Here is a 20,968-nt window from a genome sequence, read left to right as displayed (position 1 = left end):
ACAACACACTTGTCCTTAATGGAGTTCATTGGAGGCTTCATTCTTTTACTAATCAATGGGTACAGTGAATGGCTGATTGGTGTTTATATGGCACGATGTAGTCGATTCTGAACAGATATATTTACATGCTTTATCATACACTTATAAAACAAAACAAAAAAACAGCCAGTTCAAACTAATTGACAGACGCTGCACCAGATTGGCACACAGACGTCCTTACGTGTATGTCTGTGGGTATGTGTATGTCTATGTCTGTGTGTGTGTGTGTTGCCTGTCATTACATCAGACCTGTGCAGTTGCTGTAGCGACATGATGCAAGAGTCCTTTTTACTCTGAGGTACTCTGAATGACATACACAGTAGACAGAAACACACATGCGCACACATACACAGAGGGCCAGCATTGATGCTGCTCTTTGTGTGTGCATGCGTGCGCATGTGTGTAAGACTACTAGATAATAATGTGTTTCATGACCAAGGCTCACATTATAGTCAGAAGGCAAACACAAGTCGTCATTTAACTCAACAGTAGACCGAGTCCATGTCCTTAGAGTGCCATTGAACCCAACATAGTGTTTCTTTTAAACATGCCAGTGTGTCTTCTTTGATCTATAACATAGTAGTCTGCGATTGTGTCTCTGTGACTAACATAAGTAATTAGAAAATACAGGTGTTCTCTGTTTTTTAGGCCAGTGACCAACTACTTCAACTACTTGTTCTCTGCTCCCAGATAAGGCCCGGTTCATGGACTCTGTGACATCACCACAAAGTGAACCTGAGTGGTATGTCAAAGTGCCCATGACCTGAGCTCTGTGGAGCGATCAACGTTGTTGTTCCCAGAGAGGGTTGAGTTTCCTGGACACGTGTATGGTACATTTCAGATGCAACAAGGGTCATTGTGATGCTCATCATCAAAAGTGCGTACTAGCTTAAAGAAAGGTAGCACAAAGTGGGCGTAACCTTTGATCACAGGGATAGCCCCTCCCCCTTCCATCGAGTCACAGCACAGAACAATGAAACAGGCTCACGTACCCTTTAATATACCAATGTATGTATTATACATGAATGTATTATATCGTTTTCTTTACTTTACTTACTTTATTTACTCTCATTGAATCTAAACAATTATATTATGTTGCTATTATGCTTTTCTTTTTCTTTCCCTAAATTTCTGAATGAATATGAAATGTTAAGCACAATTTTCAACTATTTCTCTTTTGGTTGAAATCAATACAAATACCACTAAACCTAACTATATTTCTGTGTTGCCTGGGGTAGAAACAAACTGTCCAACAGTTCCTGATTCATGAGCAAACGATAGACTGTTTATAATTAAAGTCTGTCAATAAAAAGCAATGAGTGGAAAACAGGAGAGTTCTGTGATCTACTGGTGAGGGTTTTGGAAGGCTAAACATGACATGAAGTGTCTCTGTCTATTACCAAGAAGAGATGGATGAAATACCCCGTTAATGCATGGTGTGTATATCTACCCCAAGTAAACAGGACATGAGCTCACAGGTCTAGTCTAGTTGTCTTTACATTGGCCTAGTCATATTGTCTCACCACAGTCTCTTCCTAAATAGCTTGGAGGCTTCCAATAACCTTTATGCCAATTTAAGGAGCTTCTTTATTTGTGTAAATGTTGGATTGAAAGGGACAGCCTGTGATGCAGGCAGCAGTTTGATGTAGCTACATCAACGCTGGCTGCTATTGTAAAGGTAATAGAGACAATGATCTATAATGTCTTAACCAACATAAGTCAACTGGAGTCAGAAATGAAATTAAAACAATTAATACAAGTAAATATGATACATACAGTGTACAAGAAACTCTTTGCTGGCGTGGCTCTCTGGGATATAGGCAACACTTACCAAGGAAGCATAACAAGGTTTCCACACATTTAGAGCATCCTCTGCCTCCTACTGAACTGGGACACTCTCTTCACCATGATCACGTAGTAGTGTCATCTGTATAGGACACTCTCCCTCCACCATATCACTTCATAGCATCATCTGTATAGGACACTCTCTCTTCACCATATCACTTTAGTAGTGTCATCTGTATAGGACACTCTCTCTCCATCATATCACTTAGTATTGTCATCTATACAGGAGGCCTCCCAGCCATTGGGAGGCTGGGAAGCCCAGCATGTACACAATATTACTGGGTATATTGCCATCAGGTTATTGACTGCACATAAGGATGGGAAGATGCATTCTCCATACATCCTTACCACATTTGTCAACATATTTCAACCAAGTGTACACACATACAGTTAACACTGTAACCTATGGTTTAAAACAAGTGGTTGCAAACCAATTACGTTTGGGGACAGATGAACAGGCAGCAGAAAACGTTTTGTTTGATTTGGTGTCATTACCTGGAAAACATGTTTGCAGGTGTTCGGTGAGTGCCTCCTGGGTAACAGGTTTGTGGGCGGAGTTCATAGCAGAGATAGCCAATAGCAGCACCTCTCCCAGAGGGATGAACTGTGATTGGCTGATCGGGGACATGCTGATAGGTGACACATCACCTGTGGAAAGAGAGATATTGTACTTTGTATTAATTATCATGATGGTAAACACACAACAATAACCAACCATCTCCTCATCATACATCCTAACAATATGGTCTTTACGTCACCACTCAGAGGATGGTTGGTTGTACCCCAGCGAGGGTACAACAGACAACCTTGTCACAGTGTCCTTGAGGAAGAGCCTTAACCCTAATTTATAGTCACCGCGACTGTAGTGCTGCTGACGGGGCATGTGAAGGTAATGTAATCATGGCTCCAGTGGTCTGTTGTCTGCAACTCCCCGCTCAAAGAAGACTGTCGGGAACTTTGAACCAATAGTTTAGAATTGTTAACAAAAGCCTCTCATGATTTAGGAGTTTAAATAACCACAACAACACCGCGATCTAAACAAAAAACAAAAACATGGAAATGAGAGATATGAGATTTTATCATTTGTATGTGTCTTACTATAAACAGTAATGTAATAGAGTAATGGTGCATTTCCAGTAGTTAAAGGGATAGTTCAGGATTTTGGACATCAGGTCTCATTTCCAAGTGAGCCAGTGTGTTATTTATCATTGGAGACAGTTTTTAACACTTTTCATTGAGTCCTTCTAGCTGTAGAAATCGCTAATGCTAGGCTAGCGCAAGTCGAGGGGAACTGCCAGTTTTACCCACTCCAAAGTACACCAGATGCAAACCAATTATAATGCCTAACTATCGATGTAAATGTCTGTTGATAGAATAATATCAGAAATAAAACTATCCTTGTATCTCAATGATCACATTACATTTTTGGGGAACTACTTTCTCAGCAGAGGCGGAATTTCACTTTGCTCCAGTGCAACCAATTCAATACAGCAGAAGGTAATTAGAGAAGCGCACTCCAGGTAATATCAGTCCGCCGCTGCCATAGCTTGCTTCCAACTACAGGGATTATAAACTAAATGCAATGCGATGCAAGGGTACGTTTATTTCTAACACTATTCTATCAACACAGACATTTACATCGATAGTCAGGCATTATAATTGGTTTGCCTCTGGAGTGGGTAAAACTGTTTTTATTGGCAGGCTAGCAGTTCCCCTCGACTTGCACTAGCCTAGCACCAGCGATTTCTGCAACTAGAAGGACTGAATGAAAAGTGTTGAAAATGGTCTCCAATGATAAATAACACACTGGCTCACTAGGAAATGAGACCCGATGTCCAAAATCCTGAACTACCCCTTTAACACATTGAACACATTGGGTTCCCATGTACGTACACCCTAACATGGGTTCACACCGTACACCCTAACATGGGTTCACACCGTACACCCTAACATGGGTTCACACTGTACACCCTAACATGGGTTCACACTGTACACCCTAACATGGATTCACACTGTACACCCTAACATGGGTTCACACTGTACACCCTAACATGGGTTCACACTGTACACCCTAACATGGATTCACACCGTACACCCCAACATGGGTTCACACTGTACACCCTAACATGGGTTCACATGTACGTACACCCTAACATGGGTTCACACCGTACACCCTAACATGGGTTCACACTGTACACCCTAACATGGATTCACACCGTACACCCCAACATGGGTTCACACTGTACACCCTAACATGGGTTCACACTGTACACCCTAACATGGGTTCACATGTACGTACACCCTAACATGGGTTCACACCGTACACCCTAACATGGGTTCACACTGTACACCCTAACATGGATTCACACCGTACACCCTAACATGGGTTCACACTGTACACCCTAACATGGGTTCACACCGTACACCCTAACATGGATTCACACCGTACACCCTAACATGGGTTCACACTGTACACCCTAACATGGGTTCACACCGTACACCCTAACATGGGTTCACACTGTACACCCCAACATGGGTTCACACTGTACACCCTAACATGGGTTCACACCGTACACCCTAACATGGGTTCACACTGTACACCCTAACATGGGTTCACACCGTACACCCTAACATGGATTCACACCGTACACCCTAACATGGGTTCACACCGTACACCCTAACATGGGTTCACACTGTACACCCTAACATGGGTTCACACCGTACACCCTAACATGGATTCACACCGTACACCCTAACATGGATTCACACTGTACACCCTAACATGGATTCACACCGTACACCCTAACATGGGTTCACACTGTACACCCTAACATGGATTCACACTGTACACCCTAAAATGGGTTCACACCGTACACCCTAAAATGGGTTCACACTAGGCCTGGGCAATAAAACAATAAATTATCTTATTGTGATAGACTTTTGATCAATATCAATATAAAACATGTTCAATATATATCGATAAGAGAGCAGACCACCAAATCTAGCAGCTGGGTTTGTTACACAAACATGGTTCCATACTTATTTACAATATTTGAGTGTTTTTCATTGTTGTATCGACATTGGACTATTTCTAAATGAAAAACGTCATATTAGGAAGTGTTTAAATCCAGCGTGGTAATTCCTAGTCTTTTTTGTCTTTTTAGGTCATTAAAATTAAAATAGTTAGTTATCAATATCGATCAATATGATCAAGTTATATCGTGATATGTCTTTCAGCCATATCGCCCAGGCCTAATTCACACCGTACTCCCAACATGGGTTCACACTATTCGTACACCCTGCCCTGTGGTGGCTTTCGCCATCCATTTGGAGGTTTTCATCATATACTCAGTACAAACAATACAGACTCCATCGGTCACTAGTGGCAAGGCCAAGGTTGGTCCAAACAGCAGTGAGATCACTGAAGTTTGAACTTTGCTCAATATGAGGTATCCAAGCGTGCACTATAGATACCAGACGTATACAAAGGGAGAGCTTCAAGCATTTGAGAACTGGATAAAATAGACAATTAGAGATAGAAATCCACGTTGAGATCCAAACACTGCCTCTGCTCCGTAAGACACAACAAAGTAAACACTTTTAAAAGGATGTTTTGTAGTGATTTCACAGGCGACTGGACCCTCTCAATGCATCCTTGAAATGCTCTCTAACATTAGCATGCAGTCCACTGGTATGAGCGTACGCCCTGTACTGGATGCACAGGGGCATTGTATCATTTACAAATTAGTTGTTTGCAAGTTTATGAAATGTCAAACATATGTGTATTATTTGGATTAGTATCCATATCTTGTAATCTGTTTTGAATGAAAAAAAACCTTGGAGGCCAGTTAGGAGGAGACAATTTTATGCCCAGACATGTTGTGAGGGCATTGACAGGTGGGGCCAATCCTGCTCAAGTTGTTGCCGATGGCGATGAGCCTTGTTTTAGAGAACAGGAGACGTATAAAGTAGAAGGAGCATGAGGGCTACCGGGTCGGCTTGGATGGCCCCACTAAGGCCCACACGGGCGAAAACTATATTTTCCCCTCTGTTTGATGCGTTTCAGGAATATCTCCGTAAAGACTGACTCATTGCAAAAACGCATCTAGCTGTAGAAACGCTGTAGTACATATTCAAGGCCACTGTGTGGCACTGTGAAAGCCGTATTTAAACCTTTTAGATTGGGCAGAAAATACTTTTTAATGTACAGTTAGTAATTACATTTACCAAGGGGCTGTATTTAAAGCTACAAAAATAATACAAATCAAATCAAACATAACAAATTTGACGTTCCGCTCCTGGTAGGGGGCCGATGACGTCATCCTTTGCGCATCAGGCAGCCACACAAATCCGAATACGGATAGGGACGTTTTTATCTTATCCACCCTGGGACCTGGTTCCAAAAAAGTGTGTTTTCGGCCACCGAAAACGCCGGATCCGTCTGGACAGTCGGCCTAAACGCACAAGACGTATGCATTTTCACAAAAAAATCGTTTCCGTCTGGACGGGGCCTACATTTTTGGTAATAATAATAGCAAATTCTAACCCAAACTCTAACAAAAGCGCTATTTGAAAATAATTGATGTAACTAACAAAAAACTGTTTACAATACATTTGAGGGCTATAACTCAATCATGCAAACGTATAGTTTTTTAAACATTTTGGTCACAACATTTGATTTCTTATCATGACAATACATCGGACACACAGCTCTACCACTAAAAGCAGTTACCAAGCAACAGCTTTTGCTAAACTCTGTAACAAGTGTTCATCATGATCGTCTCAACAAATCTTTACTTTGATTCTAATCAAACCAAATTGGAGGCACTGGATATAATCCACTGTGTTCCTGCGTGCACTGTTCTTTAGTTAAATATCCATTATCAGGTCCTTTCAGAGGGGGGATCGCACCGCCTCATTCTTTAACCATTCCTCACTTAATTCCTCACCCTAAGAAGATGCTTGCACACTGGCCCGATAAACAGAAAACCTTCCCCCATATGGGGGAAGGTTCCACCCATGTGCCGTTCATGGTGGTGGTTGGCTTCAGTCCGGTTTATGTTGGTGAACTTGTCAGATGATTGGGTGTTGGTGGTTGTAGTGGCCAAGCAACTGAAGGCACAAGTTTACTCACAACTACATTTGAAATGGGGTGTAGGCACAGACAAGGCAGTCTGTTCGAGAACCAAACAAGAAACCGCACAGGCTACCAGCGCCCCAGTGGGCTCATGGTGCTCAGTGGAAAAAGACTTTCCCAACACCACCCAAATTCCCAGCATGCAGCATGGGTCCAAATTAACATGTGAATGATTACATCAGTATCTGGTATCTGTATACATTCAGTATCTGTCAAGTAGGGACTATTGCATCCTGCCCTATTTGTTTCAAGATTAACCAGTTGGAAGCTAGACCTGCTGAGGTTATTGTTCATGCACGTTTGAATGACCAGTCGAGGAGGGACAACAAGGATGTGGAGATGTAAGGAAACTCCTGACGTCATTAAACAAAGACAAGATCTCAATGACTCTGTTGTAACCGGTCAAAGATTGACCGGTTACCGTGATTCAGCGGCTGCAAATTTCTATTCTGTTGTAAGCATGTAGGGGTATGTATTTAATCTAGTTTATCTGTTTAACTAAACTCATATTTAGTTATTTCTTATATTTGTTCTTATAAATATTTCTTATCTAGGCCTGATACTAAAAATGTTTCATAAAACACTGGCCAGGTTTGAGGGTCTGCAGAAGACCTGGTCAGAAGAAGAACCACTTGATGTTAGTTAGTATAAAGTCAACTATTCTACGTCATAGATAGCTGCCAGCACCCAATGAGATTTGATGGTTTGAGTAAACTAATCAACCAAAGTTGGCAGTATTCTTCATATGAACTATATGAAGAACCATATGAACTAGTTCAAATGTTTCCATTTGAACTAGTGCTGTTAAACCAAACTAATATTAAAATGTGATGACGCCTAAAACTCAAGCCTCCCTCCATTCGCTCACCAAATATGGAATGTAAAGTTTTCACCCATCAATAGATATGACCAAAAAAACAAGGGGAAACCGCTGTATAAACGCTGTAGGAACCACTGGATGAACCACTGTAGGAACTGCTTGATGAACCACTGGATGAACCGCTGTAGGAACCACTGGAAGAACCACTGGATGAACCACTGTAGGAACCACTGGAAGAACCACTGGATGAACCACTGTAGGAACCACTGGAAGACCCACTGGATGAACCATTGGATGAACCGCTGTAGGAACCACTGGAAGAACCACTGGATGAACCACTGGATGAACCATTGGCTGAACCGCTGTAGGAACTGCTGTAGGAACCGCTGAATATACGGCTGTAGGAACGGCTGTAGGAACAGCTGTAGGAACCGCTGTAGGAACGGCTGTAGGAACAGCTGTAGGAACCGCTGTAGGAACCGCTGGATGAACCACTGTAGGAACGCTGTAGGAACCACTGGATGAACCGCTGTAGGAACCACTGTATGATGGGCCGTGGTGGGTACAACCTTTCCGGTTTGTGCCACCGTGCGGGAACACCTAAAGCTACTATGAATGAGGTCCTAGGCCACAGAGAAAGAAGAAAAGTGAAAAGCAATTGAAGCAATAAAAGAGATTGCTCGCATAGGTGTGCTATCATTCTACAATAATAGGTGAGTGACCGAATTTGGGGGTTAAATTAATTGATCTGTAAGGTAACGTAATGAACATGCATTTGGGACAGCAGCCTACAAACCACTGGTAGACTGGGTTGACACACGCCCATCAGGCCTCCACCCCGCTTCATCCATCAGGCCTAGACCCAGCTTCACCCATCAGGCCTCCACCCAGCTTCACCCATCAGGCCTCCACCCAGCTTCACCCATCAGGCCTCCACCCAGCTTCACCCATCAGGCCTCCACCCAGCTTCACCCATCAGGCCTCCACCCAGCTTCACCCATCAGGCCTCCACCCAGCTTCACCCATCAGGCCTCCACCCAGCTTCACCCATCAGGCCTCCACCCAGCTTCACCCATCAGGCCTAGACCCAGCTTCACCCATCAGGCCTCCACCCAGCTTCACCCATCAGGCCTCCACCCAGCTTCACCCATCAGGCCTAGACCCAGCTTCACCCATCAGGCCTCCACCCAGCTTCACCCATCAGGCCTCCACCCAGCTTCACCCATCAGGCCTCCACCCAGCTTCACCCATCAGGCCTCCACCCAGCTTCACCCATCAGGCCTAGACCCAGCTTCACCCATCAGGCCTAGACCCAGCTTCACTGGGTAGAGTTGGGAATCAGGTTGCTGTGTTTGGCCGGAAGGACCACAGACGTATATGTGTGGATAAGGGGATGATTAAGTAAGGTATGTCTTGCCTTCCACCACGACCACCAAATTCCAAAAGGACTACAGCAAGGGGCTGGGGACGGAGACACCCAGTAGAGGCTGCTAAGAAAACATCCAACAGCCAGAGAAAATACCTACTAAATACTCAATCCCACAAGGCCCAGGATCAGGATGGAAAGACAGACAGCTGTTGGCGTCGATCTGCTTTGTGCAAACAGACAGGGATCGGGACAGACAGGCAGACGTAGTACGTGTAAAGAGCATTTCTGTAGCAGCTGTTGGCTAACACCCCCCCCCCCCCCCCCCATTACTATTACTGCACTGTCCAGGGCAGAGCAATAGAGGACATGTGTTACAGAGCAAGATAATTAAAGAGACAGGTGCATAGACAGACAGGCAGCCAACCAAAAGTGTAACGCTGAGAGAGAGAGAGAGAGAGAGAGAGAGAGAGAGAGAGAGAGAGAGAGAGAGAGAGAGAGAGAGAGAGAGAGAGAGAGAGAGAGAGAGAGAGAGAGAATGATGTAAGGGGCATACGACAGGAAAGATGAACAGCAGCAGGGGGGGGGGGCAACATCTAGTGGCAGAATAACCAACCGGGGAAATAATATGGAAGGGGGTTAGACGGAACGATTGAGGGGAAAATGAGAGGCAGAGAGAGAGAGCGAGAGAGAGACTGGACATGGCAGAGCGCTGGAGCAGTTTGTCGTGGCTGGTCTCCCTTTACTGCAATGGTAGTAAACAATTGGCCTGCCTCCTTTGTCCAGAGCGCTAAACCACACCCCCTCCTTTTGTCATGCTCGCCTCTTCCCATTCTCTCACCTCTCTCTCTCCCTCTCTCTCCCCCTCTACCTCTTCTCATTCTCCTTCCCCTCACGAGTCAAATACTACAGTTTCCGTCTCCTTCTGATTCTGAAGATCTTCATCCCCCATTTTGGCTCCGAGGAGGTTTTACGATCCTCCCTCTCTCTCTCTCTCTCCCTCATCACCCCTGTGTCATTTTCTCTCTCTGCAGAACAGTAATGCTACGCAGCTAAACGCTAACTAACTAGCATCTGCCACTCACTCCCTAGCCGGAGAGAGCTATCCAGACGAGAGACACTGGAGACGCAATCACACAAAGACGTAGAAAAATATGCCAAACCTTGGTTGATAATATATCCTTTAGGTAAAAAAAAAAAAAAAATGTATATGTTCCAGATGGGCTTCCCAATGTAGCCTACGTTCGTAACACAGCTCTCTCCCTCTCTTTCACACACACAGACACACACAAGCTTGTCCTGTTTCACACACACACGCTCTCTCTCACACACATACACACACTCTGCTCCTCCCTCTCCCCTCCCCTTTCTCTCTCTCTCTCACACACACACAAATGAGCATTCACTCAAGGGCCTACCCACAATGCCTTGCTCCACACAAAGACAGGGGGGTGTGACCAATCACACTGCCTCTCTCTGCACTCGTTTTCTCCCCTCTCTCACTCCCTCCCTCGCCCGCTCCCTGCGTAATGCCCACTGACACACAAGCTTGTGGGCGGGCTGCCGAGGGAGTTGTCATGACAACGCATCCCCAGTTGCTCCTAACGCCTCCCGTTTCAGTTCTCTCTAATGTTCTCCGTCTGTCTCTCTCTCTCGCTCTCCGTCTCTTTCTCTCTCACGCTTTCTCTCTCTCTCTCTCTCTCTCTCTCTCTCTCTCGCTCTTCATCTCTCTCAAGCTAACAAACATAAACACACACAAACACTTCTACCTCGAACCGTGTTTTACTATCTCTACCGCTCATTCCTGCTAACAGTTTGTGTGCGCCACTGCACCGCTGATAGTGTGTGTGTGTGTGTGGTGTGGTGTGGGGGGGGGGGGGCAGTGTTGCAGTGCTGCAGTTGGTTCTGATGTGACCCAGTTAGAACTCAGACTAGATGTAGGACATGCACCAGCAGAGAGCCGCATAACCAAGAGAATATCCCAGCATCATGAAAAGAAGAGCTTATGAAGACGCTCCACATACCTAACAGTCACAAGGAGCATGGAGACACAGGCTCATGTGTAGGGAGAGAAAGAAGACATCCCAGGACAGCATTACTAAATGGCGAAGACAAGTCAAAGGGACAGACAGACAGACGGGACACAGAGAGACAGGGACACAGACAGACAGGGACACAGACAGACAGACGGGACACAGAGACACAGACAGATAGACAGACAGATGGGACACAGACACACAGACAGTCCGACAGAAGACAGGACGCAGAAAGACTGAGCAGGGGATACTAGGGCAGGGTTTGGTGTAAACAGGGCTATTAGCATGTGAAAAGGACAGGGCAACAGTGTGTCAGGCTGGTTAGGGCTTGTTGAACAAAGAGTCCCTGACACGGAGGCTAAACCACACAACTTGAGAATAGGGTGGTGGGGGAGGTGGTATGGATGTGGGGGAGGGGGGGGGGGACCCAAACTTCACACGTGGTCGGAGACCCTGTCAGAGACCCTCTCCGTAGCTCTACGTGCGCATCCAATATTTTTTAACTATCCATAAACGGAGACGGCAAGGGCTGTGATTGGTCCTCTTTCCCGGTTTGACTTTGCACCTTGTTTACTTTGCACATTAAGCCAATAAAACACCAATAAAACACCAAATAAGATTTGAAAAGCTTTGGAAGTTTATTTTCAACACTATTTACATGGTTAGTAGTCATATAAGATTGAACGGGCGGTGAATTGCATTGCGTATCCGACATCCCGACGGAGAACTTCGAATGTTAGAGGGGTCTCCGTAGTTACGGAGTCGGATTACGGATTACGGAGTAGGAGAAGTATACTTTGGCCTTAAGCCCATGTCCACATGGCTACTTCAACAAACACTAAATGTTCACCATCCTCTTGGTCTCTGCTTTGGCCGCACACATTAAAGGCCAGATCTCACATCTGCGTCCCTACTGAAGACCAGCGAATAGCCGCGTCGCTACTTAGAGATAGTACACACAGAGGACTTATGTGTAGACAAAGACCTGCAGCCCTCCCAGAGCTCAGCAACACACCGACCTCCTCGGAGGAGGAGGAGCATGTCCAGACACTGAACCAAACACTGTTTGGTTACCAAACTGTAGTAATGCTTTTTTACATCCTGTTAAATGAAGAAGATTCAGTCTTGCGATTCTGATAAAGGATTTACACGTCAGATCGAGTACATTTGGGGTTAACCACGCTACACTGCCCCCTTGTGTACATGGTAATGTGACAAGCAATTAGAATAGTTGTCGTTCGCAGAAGTGGGAATTAATTTTCAGTTTTCACCATGGAAGAGGTTGAGAGAAACGCTCTCGAATCAAAAGTCGGTGAATGAGAAGATTGTGGTCTACTAGCCTGTCTGACCGCATGAAACAATAACGCATTAGTGTTGCAAGATCCAGCCGGCTTAAGGGTCTGTATGTGCAAGAGAGACCTGTCTCAGTGTAAACAGAAAAATGCAAGAATCTGTGGAACTTGATAGCATGGAGAGCATCCTGATGATTTCATGGGATCACATGAAGTCATGTGATCAGGCTGAACGCCACTTCCTCTCCTCTAACATAGTCATCTCTTTCTCCACGGACCAGACTGATTCAGGAAGATCTCTGAGTTAATGGAAGCATTTAACATTTCTTATTATTTTGAATTATGCAATTACAAATGAGGGCCAGTCAGGCCCATTTCTAGCTATGAACCATATAAGGGACTGCTTGGAGCCCCCAAGGCACCCCTTTAAAAAAATGAATAAATGGATAAACTTCTGTTTAAAATTGTTCAGTGATTTTGATAAAGATGAATCTCAAAATGTGTTAAACTTTAGCTTTTGTGGAACAATTTGACAAAAGTTTTCCCAGACCCCCTACTGGTTTCTCCAGCCATCAACGATGGCTACATCTCTAGCTTAATAAAGAAACTGGAAGGCCCCCAGAAGGTCTACAGTGAAGAGTTGGTTTGATCAAATGTGAAGGAACAACAATGGATGGTCCAAGAAACAGGAAGAACTAACATCGCGACCCTTTACGAAACTGAAACTGAACATCTGTTTTAACTGACAGCCATACAGATTGTCAGCACACCTTGATTCCCATGTAAGAATAGTCCCAGGTAGTTAATGCTAGCTAACAGCTGATTGGCCACCAGGCCCCACCAGGTGGCCATGCTGCAGAGCACAAGCACCGTTTGACATGGGCCAAGGAAAGAAATAAAATAAACATGGACAGTTACATTTACTTCGTTACTTGTATGACTCCATGACTAATATTGACAGCGTATTTAGAGGCAGAAGGCAGTGATTTTAAAGTCAGCCATGTTGAATGTTTAGGTGCTGAATTGTTCCCCATTTTGCCTGCTTGTGAAGTTGAACATTCTTTTCCCAGATATGCAAGTGCACAATTAAATGTCAATCTTTCACATAATATTTCACTATTATATTGAGTGAAAAAAAATCAATCAATTTAAATAAACAGGTATATAATTAAAATATAGAATTAATATAATGTTGCATTTAGGATAACTTTCAAAGCATTTACAGTTGCCATCCCACCATTTAGTTTGGACATGTCCTCCTCATTCAAATTAATGCCTTTGTGTCCGTGGAGATTTACGGTGATGTTTTAGAGCACCGTATCCAACAGGCTTCTCTCAACCATTTGCCTTTGTGGCGAACTGCTTCCTAATTAACTATACTAACCACCTGATTTTCCCCAGTGTACATTCCCATACACACAGGGTCACACTGCCTCATCACCTGAAAGTTAGCTGGGGTTTTCTTGGGCTATTAAAGCAACATAAAGTCCACAATTAAGGGCAGAGTATTAAGAGTAGAGTTTACATTTTTAAAACAGGCCACAATATTTTGCCTTGTTTGATGGAACTGTGCTAAGTCAGCCTTGCATCCGAGACAAATTATCATTCCTTTTAGTAATATATTTGTATGTATTTTTGTAACTTGATCAATTTACACTTAAGTTAATCTTTGTGAGACTGTATAATTTAACAGGTTCTTGTTCAGCTCATTGCAGTGTGGTGGAGATATGTCCTCCTAGTGGCTCCATGTTGCATTGCACGGTGCTCCACTGATAATTACATAAACAGACTTTTAATGTGAACGTAAGGGACTGAATGTGCTGACTAAGCTGTAGGCTACCAGGCCAACTGCAAATGTTACACTAGACTTACACTTCTGCTTAACAGGTAAAATATATACCATCATAATAGGGTAAGGAATACATTACAATAAGACAAGTCATATAATTTAGAGGTAAGACTCAGAACATTGTGTACTTTGGAAGTTATTTTACCACAATCTATAATTTGGAAGCATTTGGTTTATTTATTATTCTAACATGACATCTACTCAACACCCAGCTACAGCTCATTTCATTTGTGTGGGACGACAACTTAAAAAATTCAGCCTAACATTCGGGAAATAGTCACCCCATTTGGGCCTTAAAACTCCATTCCTGACCTTATCGCTCAGTGACACCACCTCTAACCAATGCCTAACCAATTGGGCTGAACGATTAATCAAATTCAAACCAACATCACTATGTATTACAACGCAATTTGCAAATCACCCTTTTTTTGGGGGTGATTTGTTACTGTTACTGACTGGAGATCAATACGATTCATATTTATTTTTCTTTTACAATTCAATAGTTAAATTACAATGTTATCATATGAATTCATGCCTCAAGGAAAGGAAAGAGCAGTGTATTTGGTGTCTGCTTCCAATGCTGTGTTGGTCATACTATAGAATGATTTATTGTTTGTGTTTATTGAATAATACCGAACATAAGGAACTTTAAAAATAAAAATATCATACTAAATCGTAATCGCAATATTGGTTGAAATAATCACAATTAGATTATTTCCCCAAATCGTTCAGCCCTACTACCCAACATCTCTGACTCAATACCACCTTTAAGTAACCAAGGCCTAATCCAACATCTCTGACTGATACCACCTCTAACCAAGGCCTAACCCAACATCTCTGACTGATACCACCTCTAACCAAGGCCTAACCCAACATCTGACCCAACACCACCTCTAACCAAGGCCTAACCCAACATCACCTCTAACCAATGCCTAACCCAACATCTGACCAAACACCTAAACTGAACACCTGAACTCAACCATTTCGAGCTTTACCTTAACATAACCATCACTCAACGACACTTAACCGTTATTGCAAAACTGAAATGCCAGACTAAAAACTTCCTTTATACTTTTTAATGGCATCAAGTACACTATTAGTTTAGTGTTGTACTGTGGGCCTAGCGATCAAATCTGCTGCTTCATTTTACAGACCGTGGGTCTATTCTCCATGTACCGAACAAAATCACAAGTAAATGATAGGCTTGTAAATGATTACACTGGAGTTTTCGAGTGCTGCTGATGCTTTGTAACGCGATGCAACTATAGAAGCATCTCCTCAAATCACTTCTTACCCTGTTCTGCCCTGCAGTACAACACCTTAGCCTTAGCCTGCCATGCAGCCCAAACAACTCTGACAGTAAGATTTTCTAAGATGCTAACGACATAAGCCTTCCAAGACCTATTAGACCACCCCTTATTACATTGTTTTGGTAGGGCAACCACACATATAGCATGAGTGTCTCAAACTCTCACTGATACTATGTAGCAAACCTGCTTATAACCACAGTGTGTAGTTGTGTTGGACAGTGCGTATACGCCACACAACACAATCTGATTATTACAACAGTGTGTACTTGTGTTGGACAGTGCATATACGCCACACAACATTACCTGATGACTTAGTTGGGCTACTTTGTAATCATCTTAGTATAAAGAGTTTTGACAGCCAGATATAAATAATACTGCTGCTTCATTGAGAAGATCAATATTTTATAATAGTTTACTTAAAAATACTAATAATTGTTTAAACATTTATTTGTACTATTTTTTAAATGATGGCATGATGTTGTAACACTGGTTATTACGATTAAGTCGTGGTCTAGAGTGTACTGTCGGAATGCAACAAAGCGTATTTTCTGATTTCCATTGGACTTTCCCATTGAAGAACTAGAATATAAAACCTTGTACATTTTACATTTAGCAAAACGTGAATCACAATCTATGCATTAAAACTAGAATATTTTGTCTTGAAAATGACTTTTCTGTCTAGAGCAATGTCTACAAATAAAAATCTCCTAAAACTACAAAAATGAGAGTAGAAACTCCCCAAATGATGAAGACACAAATCCCAGAGTCAACTAGTCTGAACATGTCCCAGCACAGCGGGGAAACGGTGTGTGTGTGTGTGCACGGGTATTGAGGACAGGCTGTCCAGTTGTAATCTGGAAGGCTGGAGCTCTGGCCACAACAGCTGGCTCGCTAGATAACCTCTCTCTCTCTCTCTCTCTCTCTCTCTCTCTCTCTCTCTCTCTCTCTCTCTCTCTCTCTCTCTCTCTCTCTCTCTCTCTCTCTCCTCTCTCTCTCTCTCTCTCTCTCTCTCTCTCTCTCTCTCTCTCTCTCTCTCTCTCTCTCTCTTCTCTCTCTCTCTCTCTCTCATATATATATATGAAGACACACTTAACCAGTAGAATAGGTCCCACAAGAGACATTTTGTTACCATAAACGTAATATTGACAGACATGAATCAGTGACATCTTTGTCAAAGAAACCACCAATTGCATTGGTTCACTACAGTGAGTTATCCCTGACGGTTCACATCAACCACTGGTTATTTTCGGCCACATTCATTTGAAAAACAATGGCGGATCCAGACGCAATATTAGAAGTTGAGATTAACACACAGACAATAGGCTGCTAATTACGCACCAGCTACTTCACAATAGACCGAATACAAGGCCTCCCATAGAGGAGGTAGTCAGCTACTCTGGCATAGTGTTAAACTATAGAGGAGGTGATCAGCTGCTCCGTCACAGTGTTAAAGTATAGAGGAGGTGATCAGCTGTTCTGTCATAGAGTTCAACTTTAGAGGGGTGATCAGCTGCTCTATAGTGTTAAAGTATAGAGGAGGTGATCAGCTGCCATTTAATTAAACTACAGAGGAGGTGATCAGCTGCTCTAGTGTTAATCAGCTGCTCTATAGTTTAAACTATAGAGGAGGTGATCAGCGGCTCTGTCACATTGTTAAACTATAGAGGTGGTGATAAGCTACTCTGTCATTGTGTTCAACTATAGAGGAGGTGATCAGCTGCTCTCTCATAGTGTTCAACTATATTGGAAATGATCAGCTGCTTGATTTTGCGGTTCAATCTTGACTTCAGGGAGTGAACGCTGATGGCTGTCAAGACAAAGCATCAAGCAAAATTTGCGGGGAAAGTTAAAATATTTAAACTCAGCGCAAGAAGAATGTGTTTGCGCAAGAAGAATCCTGTGGCAGCGGAAAATTTGCCAATCTATTGGCGTCTTTGCATTGACTTGTATGTATTCTCGCCGCCAAGAGACGCACATCTCTCACTTAGCCACTTCACACATCCACGGGAAAAGGCATATATTAAAATATCTATGATGGGATTTTTTAAATCGATATCGGAACATTCAAATGAAGATCAATTTGAATCAGAAAATCAATTATTTGAACCCAGCCCTACATGTAACCTCAGATCGATTTGGGAAGCATCAAACCATTAGAGACCATTGTGCGTTCACACCAAAAGCAAAGCAAATATTCGCCCTGCGTACACAAGTTTGATCGCTCAAACACTCACGCGAGTGGACTGCTGGAGTCCGCAAATGGCAACCATCACCTTCTCCTCCATGTTGCGGTTCAATCTGACTTCAGGGAGTGAACGCTGATAGGCTGTCAAGACAAATTCTCTGAAAAGTTTCACAAATATTGTAACTCGAGGGAAGCGTTCGGGCAAGTAGAATCACGCAAAATCTGCAATATTCAAAATGCAATATTAGAGTACCTTAAGTTATTCATAACATCATATAAATAGCTTGATAAACATCCAACATAAAACTTGTTCAGATCCTGCCTTTAAAATAGCCTTGGAGATTTATCACCATTCACAAGTTTGCATATCGCCATCTAGGCATGTGCCATGTACACGTCAAGATTCTTCAGAATGGCGGGATGTATGTAACCATCCACATTTTACAGATCAGATTCAGATTTATTCCTTTTCCTTATATTAGTTTGAGAATGATGATAGGCACTGGTACAGAGTTATTCTTTATTTCTGTTTTCATCTATTGTTCTTTTATCACTCCAATAAATATAAACACAGCCATGTGTTCTTTATTCAGAATTTTACTCCATAAGGGAATGCCATTAACTAGGGATCAAACTGGATTCAATGAAGCTGGCAATAGTCATGCTAGACTGAATAAACAAATTACTGCAGCTACATCAGTGGGTGCCCTCCCTTTAAGAGAAATGATTAGAAAGGATGCTCAATAAGGAGACCCATGTACCGATCCAATGATTAAGGTCTTTATGACACCTGCTCAGAAAACACAGCCTCGACAAAGTGTATGTTCACACGTTTCAATGAGGTTCCCCAAAAGGTTAGAGTGAGATATGAAGCCATTATTAATCAATGTTATTTGTTAACAAACCATGAGGAGTTCATGTCGATTCCGTAATGTCCGTATGAACTTTGGGGATCTGGATGTAATAACGGTGGTTCAGGACAGAGATATGGTAACTCCCCACAGCTGGGCCAGAGAACCAATTTGCCCATTTCCATAGACATTTTTGACAGTAAGAACAAAGGCCACCGTGCCTGGTAATGTATAAATAGCCTATAACATAGAATAATATTTAAAAAATGATATTTTGACAACTACGCCAATTATTGTCAATGAGAAGCAAAAATAGATATCCCAAATTGATTATTAGAATAATAATATTAGTGCTTTATTATTTTGGCATGGCAATTCCAGAAACACATGAACAAACACTTTAATTCAAACCTTCACCCTAATGCATTCAGATATCTGACACAGTTTCATGAAGAACACACGAACACAAAGCTGTGAGCCCGTCGTCAGCCAGATGCTGAGGATTTTACTACAAATCACTACTACCATGATCCACTGAGTACGTGTGTGTGTTTTATTTTTTCATTTTCGTTCATGCGCACATGCGTCGTCCTGGCCAGAAATAGCCAAACGCCTGGGAGAGATTGGGGGGTGGGGGTGGGGGGGGGCTTCACTAGATATGATTGGGGAGGAGCAGAGAGAACAATATGCAATAATGTGTGAAAGACAGAGGATGTCATGTGTGAGAATGTGAGTCAAGGCAAAAGCATGTGTGTGTGTGTGTGTGTGGGTATAAATGAGTCTGCGTGTGTGTATGTGAGTCAGTGCGTGATTGTGTGTGGCAGCAGCACAGAGCATCGCTCAGCAGACATTGGAGGAGGAGCTACTACAGCTGCCATACAGGAGTGGAGAACCCATTACATCAGCCTGTGTGTGTGTGTGTGTGTGTGTGTGTGTGTGTGTGTGTGTGTGTGTGTGTGTGTGTGTGTGTGTGGAGATGGGGGGGGATGTCACGCCGCAAGCGTGGCAGCTCAGCAAGGGTTAACGAGTTCACAATCCCAGCATGCAACGCTGCTGCTACGCGCGAGAGAGCACTGCGCAGAGCGGAGCAGAGAGAGGGAGGAAGGAGGAGCCAAGTGTAGGAGAGATGAGGACACAAGAGGAAGAGGATAAGATAGGAAAGGTAATTCAAAGAATACTGACCAATCTGGCATTGTTCCGTATACTTACACTAGTAAAACCAGTATGGAGGTAATACACTCCTGACCATTGCATTTAATGTCTTATAATATGTTATATTAAAATAGATTACACTGCATTCATTGGCCTTGGTGTAGCCTAGACTATAACTGCACTCAAATAGGGACATCTTAATTTGATGGTTTTGTAGGACGTCATCTAGTAGGCGTACCTTCAACAGCATCTCATTGCCTGTTTGAACTAATGGTCTTTATAGTGGTGTCTTCATAGGACCTATAGTGTCTTTATAGGGCCTTACAGGTCTTTATAGGGCCTATAGCATCTCTATAGGACCTACAGGGTCTTTATAGAGCCTATAGCGTCTCTATAGGACCTAAAGGGTCTTTATAGGGCCTATAGTGTCTATAGGACCTAAAGGGTCTTTATAGGGCCTATAGTGTCTCTATAGGACCTAGAGGGTCTTTATAGAGCCTATAGCGTCTCTATAGGACCTAAAGGGTCGGTTTTGTGTTTCCACCGCCAGAAGTGGGCGGGGTCCAGACTTAGTGTTCTTCTTTTTCCTTGGATTTATTAGCAGGCTACACTGTGTCGGGCTGCTAGGAGGTCACGATGCTTACGTAGCTGCCGCGGCTATCGCCATCCGGCTTAAACCCCGTCCTACCATAAGGGTACTGTCGGCGGTGGAAACGCGAGCCGTAACTGTGCTGCGCCTAACCGCACCTACACTACCGGACCTTATTGTACTGGGCCTAGCCGCACCGCCCAGTGGAAACGCACCATATAGGGCCTAAATACTCTGTAAAGGGCCTTTGGTGTCTTTATAGGGCTTAAAGGGTCTGGATAGGGCCTAAAGGGTCTTTATAGAGCATAAATTGTCTTTATAGGGCCTCAAGGGTCTTTATAGGGCTGAAATGGTCTTTAAAGGGCCTATGGTCTCTTTATGGGGCCTAAATGGTCTTTATAGGGCCTCAAGGGTCTTTAAAGTGCCTATAGTATCTTGATAAGACCTATGGTGTCTTTATAAGGCCTAAATGGTCTTTATAGGGCCTATCTTGTATG

At 43.3% G+C, this 20,968-nt stretch overlaps 1 protein-coding gene across 1 annotated transcript in view; it reads right to left on the bottom strand.

Annotated features, from left to right (window-relative positions):
- The window catches only part of LOC311344935 (storkhead-box protein 2-like), a 44,286-nt gene that overhangs the window by 6,722 nt on the left and 16,596 nt on the right, over positions 1–20,968 (bottom strand). Inside the window, exon 2 of the mRNA XM_084469282.1 lies at positions 2,380–2,532. Within this exon, the coding sequence (XP_084325408.1) occupies positions 2,380–2,532 (153 nt within the window). The remainder of the gene's footprint in view (positions 1–2,379; positions 2,533–20,968) is intronic.

This window comes from Micromesistius poutassou, assembly GCF_964030765.1.
Source record: "Micromesistius poutassou genome assembly, chromosome: 6".
NCBI lineage: Eukaryota > Metazoa > Chordata > Actinopteri > Gadiformes > Gadidae > Micromesistius > Micromesistius poutassou.
Note: the sequence above shows the minus strand (reverse complement) of the source record. Positions and strands in the feature narration are given on the sequence as shown.